The sequence below is a fragment of the Acanthisitta chloris genome, unplaced genomic scaffold, assembly GCF_000695815.1.
Source record: "Acanthisitta chloris isolate BGI_N310 unplaced genomic scaffold, ASM69581v1 scaffold20695, whole genome shotgun sequence".
Lineage (NCBI taxonomy): Eukaryota > Metazoa > Chordata > Aves > Passeriformes > Acanthisittidae > Acanthisitta > Acanthisitta chloris.
Window position 1 is genome coordinate 16890 of NW_008673391.1, and position 9755 is coordinate 26644.

The 9755-nt window shown below is 39.0% G+C and overlaps 1 protein-coding gene across 1 annotated transcript in view; it reads right to left on the bottom strand.

Annotated features, from left to right (window-relative positions):
- Positions 1–9755, bottom strand: part of CUL4B (cullin 4B) — a 20784-nt gene that overhangs the window by 5218 nt on the left and 5811 nt on the right. Inside the window, exons 3-12 of the mRNA XM_009074950.1 lie at positions 7452–7555; positions 6805–6874; positions 6243–6316; positions 5136–5298; positions 4955–5044; positions 4581–4663; positions 3448–3515; positions 2254–2372; positions 1241–1433; positions 215–319 (exon numbers count right to left, since the gene is read on the bottom strand). Of these exons, the coding sequence (XP_009073198.1) occupies positions 215–319; positions 1241–1433; positions 2254–2372; positions 3448–3515; positions 4581–4663; positions 4955–5044; positions 5136–5298; positions 6243–6316; positions 6805–6874; positions 7452–7555 (1069 nt within the window). The remainder of the gene's footprint in view (positions 1–214; positions 320–1240; positions 1434–2253; positions 2373–3447; positions 3516–4580; positions 4664–4954; positions 5045–5135; positions 5299–6242; positions 6317–6804; positions 6875–7451; positions 7556–9755) is intronic.

A 9755-nucleotide genomic window follows, 5' to 3' on the forward strand; every position in this document is an offset into this window, starting at 1 on the left:
ACAAGGGCCTTCACATGAAGATTTCCCCAGCTTTTGAGTTAGGCTGTGTTACTGGCATTTTAACAGGCAAAGTAGTTAAGCAGCACTACACCAACAAACCACACCCACAGAGAATGAACACCTGGAAATGCAGACAGACTGCAAAAATAATTTCCAAATACCTTTATGTTACTGATTAAACAAATGTATCCCCACGAAAAAACCCAATACTTACCATATATGAACCTAAATATGATCATAATTTTGTCCAGCATTTTTTCAAGCTCTTCATCAGTAGCTTCTTTGTTGCCTGCACGGAGCTTTGAATCTACATATTTAGCTAAAAGAGTGTTGAAGAATAAAGAGTTATAAAGCATTATAGCCTATCTTTTTTTCAGATAAGCACTTACTGCATGTTAACTTTATTAGCATATACAATGCTAAAAATATTATTGCCTATGTAAAAAATCCTGGTCTGTATTGTGATCTCAAAGTGAAAAGTCACTGTTGCTACGAACTGACATAGCTATGACAGAAGCAAAAATATCAGAAGAATAATATGTAAACCATTTATTTACATGTGTTGACCATACTGCTAGATTTCTCAAGCAGATTACTGTTTGGTCTAATTTCAAATGGTCTGGTAAGCACATTGCAGTTAGGGAATTAATGTGAAAAAAGGAGGGCAGAAAGCATCACTCCCCAAGCCTAACAGCACAACCAATTGCAAAGCAGGTATTACTCACTGTGTGGGGGAATGATTAAGAATTCAAAAGCGCAAAGCATCAGCACGTGATGAACCAATCTGTAAACAACCTTCTTTGCACACTAGAGACTGTCCCCACACCATGAGAGGCTCACTGCATCCTCAGCTCTCTTCACTTGCACATATTAGACCCCAGGTATCTATGTATAGCCCCTAACAGCTCTGTGCACATGTTGGTGGTGCAGTTATGTAAGCTTCTGAAAAAATCAAATAATTAGCAGTATTCTCACAACTGGACACCAGCCAATTGCTTGGATGCCCAAGTTCTGATGTCCTGCTCTTTTCCATAACCTAGCCAGTGTAGTGATGAACAGAGCTTGTTCTTAATGGTTAATGCTATCCTCTCAAACAATTCCCTCGCATAACATGGAACAGAAGATCCCCAGTTTGACATGCACTGTGCGTATCTTAACACAATTCCATCACATCCCATCTGTAAGCTGTGTCAGCAGTTCCACACCCAAATTCCCACATGGAAGAAATTGAGAAAAATACCTATGAGTTCAGCTGGCTTATTTGGTCTTTTGTTAATGAATGTTTCAAAGGCTTCTTTCATGGCATTTACAAACTTCTCGTTCTTGAGAAAGCAAACGTCAATAATATGGTCAACTTTGTCTTTAAAATCAAGAAGTTCTTGGACCATGGTTTTGTCTTTTTCTGGATTAATTACTATGGTGCTACCAAATGCCTGCAAAATAAGACACACCTTTCAATTAGCCTGAACACTGAATTTAAATGACAAGACTTCTAAAAGCCTAAGTTACCCGTGTAATGTGTTGTTTCTGGTACTCATATGAGTTCCACTTACACAACTAAAGTAAGAGTATTATGAAGTATTTACTATATAATCATTCCCAGACTTTGCATGTTGATTCAAAACCAAATAGTGTATAAGTGAAGGGATTCAGAACTTTTTTTCCCAAAGAAATAAAGTTAAGCATGACAAAATTATCACACCCTTTAAAATCATCTGTATCCTCAGGTTTTACACAGGTAAAGCTCCCACTAAACTCAGTTTTATCTAACAGTATTCCTATGCCACTCCAATGCTTTCCTTCACAACAACCTTACTTTCAGTGACATTTTCACTGAGAAATAAGATGAAACATCTTAACTGATATTCAAGTGCTTTTTGAACTTCAAGTGGTTGGTAACTTAAGCTACCACTCATTTCAACAGGAATTTTATCAGGAAGACAAACACACTGCCATTACCAAAATAACTACTGGAGGAATATGGTTGCGCCCCAGAACTAACTATTAGCAAGATTACAAGCTCCAGATTTATTTGGAGTTCAATAATTCAACTGAATGTTAAATGCTTTCTTCTATAAGGCTAGAACAGTTACTACACTTTTCCTGGGATGTTTCCTAAGCTGTTTATTAAATACATGTTTATCAGCAGGTGGTCTTCAATGTTGAGAAAAATGCAGTAGTTTCTAGAGATAACTCTGTATAAACCCCATTGATACAGCAGTGGTATCTGTTCCAGAGTTGTAGGAACAGTACCTTTATGTACTCAATCCAGTACTGCAGGAGAACCTGCACTCCTCCTCTCACACGACTGAACAACTGATACAGAAGGGACAGGTCTTGAATCCGGTTTTCATCCAGAAGGTGGTTTAAACCTGCAAATGTGAGAATTTCAATAGAAATTAAAACCAGAGTAACCCTAAGAAGGCACAGCTTACTATTACAGTAAGGGACCTCTTCAAAAGTAGTATTTTTCAATCAAACAATTAGTGGTGATTGGTTGTTTTATGTTTAAGCTACTGAATTCAACAGCAAAAGACAGAGTGGCTGCCTGAACAGGCTCAAACCTGTTATTGCACTGGATATCTTCGGCTACATGTACTCTACATAACATCCTTATCACAACACCATTGCGTACTTCTGCTTTACTGTTCTCTAAAGATTTGAAAAGTTGACACTGTACTGATCTGTAGGAAAAAGTTTCTTGGCAATGCAGCTCTGAGTCTCAGCTCCAGCTGTAAAATAAATGTTACAGATGTCTGAAGGCAAAGCAGCTTCAAGAAATATCTTCACGGATCACTTTTTAACTCTTTGGATGGAGGCCCAGAGCAAAGTTCTAAGAAAGTAGATGGGTAAATATTGCAAGCTTGATACTCCTCTCAATGAGGAGTTTGTTACAGATGTGCAGGGAGATGCTCACATACCTGTTTCATCCAGAATCTGGCTACTAAGGGCTTGATTGTTTTGTTATGCTGCACCTGTTTCTACTTCCAGACTATTAGACCAACAAAGGGTCACCTGACTCCACAGAGACTATGGTAGAACTGAGGCAACGTATTTCACTGCTCAAATTATACTACATTTTTAAAACAAGCTGCTTTTTGTTAGGGGCAAGTATTCAGTACTTCCCCTTTCTCTTACAGCCATAATTCAAAGATTACTCCTTTCTTTACCTCCAAGGCTTAAAAATGCTATTTAACACACTGTCCTCTAGTTTTCCTCTCACTTTGATGTGTATCAGAAGACAGTGTTCTCTGACAAGGAGAACTCTACTTGCCCTCTTGCAAAATGGTCACTGCTATTTTGTGACCTGAGGAGCAAAGGGTGTTAAGGAATGGATGTAACTTGTGTCCTCCCCCAGCACCTGAATCCATCACGTTCTTTTTCAGCACAGGAATTGAAAGCCCCAAAGCAGTAATTAGAAACATTTCTATAAAGAAGAAAGATTACCTTTCTGAAGAATGGCTGTTAAATGTTCACCTAGAAGTTGTTTTTCTACAGTAGCAATTAGTGGCTTCCTACAGAAAAAATGTTTAGAATTATTTTTCCTTTTTTCCATTATTGACAGTTTCAAATCCTTCTTTTGAGATTATGTTAACTACATTGTCATTGGGAGTGCTCTAATTATCTGTGGCCAAGAATCTAAAGTGATTGTACCCACATTTATACTTTTTCCTCCCCAGTAAACAGTATTTTTTTCTCTTTGCTGACTGAAAACTTTAATTCACATGGTAAGCCTGTTGTACATGACCTGTAGGCAGCTGGACAATGATTCCATCAGTGAAGAAACTGTGTAGAAGTTTGGCAGAGAACATACCTACTCCTGTTTTGTGGGAGAAGATTCATGTCTTGGGAGATAAACCAAGGAGAATTAAAACCACACCTCATGTCAAGAGGTATTAATGCAAAACAGGGAATTGGCCACTATAATGGTGTGGAAGAAGGAAGCCACTAAACAAGTTAAATGTTTTTAATAGCTGAAGGAGGAAGGAAATAAAAATATACGATGGCAGCAATAAAACACCTCCCTCTCAGGGAGATCTTCGCGTTAGTGAACTACACTTTCTATGGCTATATGTTAAGAGAGGATTTTTCCTGTCCTACCAGTCATGATCTCCAATGGACTGTGTTTGAGGAAATCCTGCCTCTAAGTGAAAAAGATTGAAGAGTGACATAATTCAGTAATTTCCCAGACTCCATAAAGAATATGCAAATATTTCAATGAAAACATTCAGAGCCTTTAGCTTGAGAATACCCTTTCCTGGGTCCTATCTTTTTCAGGTAGGACAACAGTTGCTTAATTGGATTTCAGCAAGAAAGAGCCATTTGGACTGGGAGTGGCAGCCTATTTTTCTCCAACCAAATACCCAACAACATTTATGTCAAAATAACTAGTGACTTAGAAGAAAATGCTATTAGCTGTGTGAGCCAAGATAGTGCTCCATTGTAACATGGAATTGTGGGAAGTGAAAAGCATTTGATGGTCAGTCAATAACTGAAATAAATTGTGGCTATTTAAATGGCCCTCAACATAAGAGGAGCCAAACAGCTAATACCATCAGGCAAAGAGAGATTGCACTTACTGTGTGCTCTGATCTAAATAAGTGATTATTCTGTCTGCTTCTTCTTCCAAGCGCTTGTTGACATGGTGCAGATATTCTGGAACCTGAAAATGCCAGAGTAGGTTTGTACGTTTAAAAAAACAAAACAAAAGCAAACCAAGAGGGGGAAAAAGAGAGACAGTCTGGTCTGAGAGCAGCAGCAGCAGCTCCAGTTTTAAGCAGAAATCATTAGCACTGTGACTGAAGGCAGCTGCACGTGCACTTCCTTTCTCAGGGTACTATAAAACAAAGGTCACATTATCGCGCTGTACACTGGCTAAGGCAGAGTATAGTTCTGCTCCCTGACACATGCTTTGTTATTAGGCACAACAAATATTGTTCAACATTCAAAATACCTCTCGTTCCTGCATAAGCCTCTGTCCCTCTGCTGCATACAGGCGATTAGTCTCTTCCAAGAATCTGTGTTCGAAAGAGTCCTGATAAATCTGGGGAAACAAGACAACAGCAAAGCTTACTGAGCACTAGGTAAGGATGTGAGCTATTGATCAGGTTAAAGGTGAAACAGGTTTTGCTCACCTGCAAGTCAGAAAGCATGCTCAGAAGGCTTCGCAGTAAACTCCTATCGATAGCCTCACCATTTCTTTCTCTCTCAATCAGCAGCAGAATGCCATCAATAGTTTTGTTCTGAACCTTCTGATCACTGATTATATGAGTTCTGAACAATTCTAGCCCCATATCCCTAAAAGGAAAACAGAGACTGCTCAATAAATCGCATAAGAATAAACCCCAGGTATCTCTATTATTAAAATTCAATCTAGATCAAATAAAGAGGCCAACACTAACATTCTTCCAATTCCTCATTCCTCTGCCCTCAAATCACATGAATACTACAATAAACCCTGACAACAGTAAACTACAGATTTTAAAGAGCAATGCAGATATTTTTTCCTAAATAACCATGTAACTTTTGTAGTATCTTCATTTGTGGGAGCAGCAGCCTTCACGAGAGAACCACGTCACCCTGGGTTCCAACTCCACGGTCAAGTTATTGGACAATATTCCTTTTTGTCCATCACTTACTAATCTCTGATTATTAGGCAAGGCTTAGAAGCACACAGCAATGTGAAAGACAAGAATCTCTGTTTTGGGCATTCCAGTTAAAACCTTCCATGAATTTGAAACTGGGTCTGGACACACAGGAAAAGTCAGGCCCTCCATCCATCTCTGACAGAGTATTTCAGGTAGCGCCAAAGGCATGGCAAGGCATTTGCTAATTACTATTAATAATATGGGGGGCAGAAGTTGAAGTCCAAAAGACAATAACTTGCTTTTATTTTAAGTAACCTTTCCTTCAAAAATACCTGCAGAACCTGGAATACTGTGCACTGCAAACCCCTGCACTCTGGTTGTTGACCAGAGCCCTTCCTTTAACTCTGCAAACTGGAGGTTGGTATCTACTTCACTGACATTTGGTACCACAGCTATTCTAGAACAACCCTGTAATTCATGGCAAACAAATTAAAAGTCTCCCTCTGCAAGAAGCATCTATGCATTCACTGTGTAATTTACAGGTCACCACAAGGTTTATCATAAAAAACCCACCTGCAGTGGTGGTTTTCATCAGCAAGACATAAGCAATAGTTTAAATGTCTCCCCCAGTGATTTTAGGCTTGGTGCCCTTACCAAATAGATGGCAGCATTGAGTTCTGAAGTACATAAGTTCGATCCAAGAACAAGAAGATACTTCTAATCATAATCTGTCATGAGAAGGAATAAACCAGCCACAATCATTTTACTTTTGAAACTGCAGAGCAACACAAATTACACTCAACAATGACAACAAAAATCCCACCAACAGGTTTAAGGCAGTGCCTTCTTAGACACTGCTGATTTATCTATCTTCTGCCAATCCCAGCAAGATGATCAATGTGCTACTTAGGCATGTTTCTGTGTACCAGAGTAACTCCTTTAAAAACAAGTAGAAAGGAGAAAGGTTTGCACAGAAAGGACAGATAGAAGCTCTGTGGGTGTGTGTGTTCAAGGTCAGACCGATATGTAAAGAAAAAAACTACAGGCAATTTTCAGACTCAACTTCCAACAAACTAGATACACTGTGTATCACAGCTGTATCACAAAGAAGCCTTACGGAAATTTAAGACATTTCTGAAGTCTGACAAGGAACAAAGTTAAGCAAATCATAGGTTGACAAGGCAACTGTTTTTCTTTTAAAATATTAAAAACTTACCATTTGTCTGCAGTGATCTTGCCAACATTTGTCTATTTTCTTTAGAAAAAGGACACTATCCAATGAATCCATGAGGAAATCATTAAGAAAATCATGATTAATAGGTAGTGCTGGCAATGACATAAACCAACTTTATTAGCTTCTTAAAAGACACTTATCAGAGAGCACAAACTCACCCACACCCAGAAAGAACCAGTTAACTTCTTGCAACATGTTTATTTTTAATGAGGGTCCTTCTGTTAATCATGAGAAATCAAAGTTATCTGAACAAATTTTAAAGAAGGTTCTGAATACTTTTGGATGCTTTGTTTAATCCCCCATCCAAGCCTGATGTGATACAGCCAATAGAGCCTTTTTTAAGCCTTCCTGCCAATCTAACAAGAGCTTTTGTAAGATGACAGTGTTTCATAAATACCAGTGAAACTTCCTCAGACTTTTCAAATGGTTTAAAGGACCATATATAAAAGAATGAGTAGTGTTCTCTGAAGTCCCACCAAAAAAAAACACAAGTCAAACCAAACCAAATTATGCAAAACCTAGGAATTGAGATTTCTATGGCCTAATGTCATGAGCTAGTCAAAGAAATCCATCACCACATACTGGCAGGTAAAATTGTTTTGGCTTGTCAACAACTGAAAAAAGGATATTCTCTGAATTGGTGAATTTGTGCTTTAATGTGGTCTTCACAGATCTGTCTCAATTGTTTGTACAAATTTGCAGAAATCTTGTAGGAGCAGAGATTTTCCACAGCCTATAGTAAAGAGAAACAGATACTAAGCAATCTGTAGATTCTTATATGTGATTTCACAAGGAAAGAGGGACAACCCCCCCAAACAACCACAATTATTGTTTCTCACAGCTTTTAACATAGTTAACTGCTGCATATAAACCACCAGTGACATGGCACTGTAATGGCACAGGAGCCAAAAGCAGGCCATGCCCTGAACAGCTCACAGGTTAGCAGCTTCAGCTGGAGCATCTGTCTCACAGGAATAGCAGCACTGGCACCTCTGAGAACAAGGATGTTAGGTTAACATGTTCCAGCAGCTTGTTCAGCTTCATACGTCAAAGCACTCACTGAAGGTCTTAATTTTATTAACTGCTGTGCTCTGCAAGTCATACTGATATTAGTGGAAAAGCACTGCTAGCTTTATTTCCTTTTGCAGTCCTTGCCTTGATTAAGCTTCCCTCATGCCCAGAAGTACATGCATATGCATATTTTATACAGATCTCTACCACCCCCTTGCCTGAAAAAGTTTAACTTGAACTTACTGAATCCTAACATTAGTAGCATGACTACATTCCAGATGTGTACTATGACAAATCCCAGATTTATAGATCATCATCAAGTATTAGAATTACTGCTGTGCTTCACAGCAAGAAGTGAATAGAAGTTTAATGGGGACATGTCTTGGAAGCTGATCAAGCAATCATTCTTAAGCCCATAAATGCAACTCAAGACTTTTCCAAAATCCATACCCACTGACCAGATTTGGAAAGTGACTGAACAACTAACTCTGCAGACCAGAGAAAAACACAATATGTGGTTATTCTGTAGAACATCTGCAAAAGCTAGAGGGGAAGTACATATTGGTTTTGACTAATGCTTTTTGATATCATTTATTTATTGGAAAACACTTCAGTTGCCAGTCCAACCAGCTCCTAGGGAAAAAAAAAAAGAGGACTGGAAGATCAAGTTTGTACCCTAGCACCTGCAGGCAACCATGCAGGCACTGCACAGCTCAGAAGCACACAGAGCAGATCCACTCCATCACACTGAAGACCCCCAGAATATGTCCCAACAGCCCAGACGGAAGCAGAAAGTAAGCAGACACCACTAAAAGCACAGCAACCATCAAGACAAGGAGTTCTTTAGTTTATCCTTGGATGTGGAAGGTAATAATTCTGAGTGCAAGTGCACTACAGCTAACACTGGCTCTAGGGCATAAAGGAGTTTAAAAAAAACCCCTAAACACAAACAAATAAAACCTCTATAAAAACCAAAACCCCACAACAAAACCATCCCACACAACAGTAACAGTAAAAGAAACCCAAACCTGCACAAGAAATGAACAGGTATAGCAAGAGAGAGAATGTGCTGATTAAGACTAAAATGGCTCTGAATGATGGTTATTAGGAAAGCCAGAATTCACACCCAAGTATACACATCTTAATATTTGGAAATAGCCACAAGTTTAAGTCTCAGCGTTAAGAAACACCAAACAGACAACGATGTGACAGGAAAATGTATTCTGTAGTTCACTGTTCAGAGCAGGTTATGGACACTGCTCAACTCTATTCTGCTATTGAATCCACAGTTCAGGCAGCAAACCAGGAAATAACTTGATACTTCGATTCAGAAGAACAAAGGGATGGAAAACACTAAGCCTGAAGAGCCTGATTAGACCTTCAGCAAGTGGAATCTTGCTTGGTTTCTTCATTTCTCCCACTTACTCTGGAGAAGCCAACCAAGAGCTGGGAAGGCGAATGTTTGTGGTGGAACTTGCCTGTCACCTGTGTACCCACTCTTACTCTGGCTTCCACCTGCCAGCCCAGTTCAGCTCATCCAGCTCAACTACCAGCACTGTCATAGCTGCTGCCTGTCAAACAAGCACCCTTGAACCATGTTGCTCTAAATCCTTAAAACAATTAGCCTCTGCACTGTAGATGGACAAATACATACCATGAACTTTCATAGAAAAAAGTTCACATGTATTAACGTACACCTACAGTTACAGTGTTCACACAAAGCTTTGCTTTTGCACGTGTGTATCAGAAATTCCAAAGCATTAAACACATCTGCTAGGATAGAGTGTTTGAACATCAAGTACAAAACTTCTGCATCTTTGCTGATAACATCATAGCAATGTTTTAATTTGTGAATTTTCCTCAACTGGCATTTTCTTTTTAAGAGATTAAACATTCTAAAAAGACAAATACCAAATCTTTCC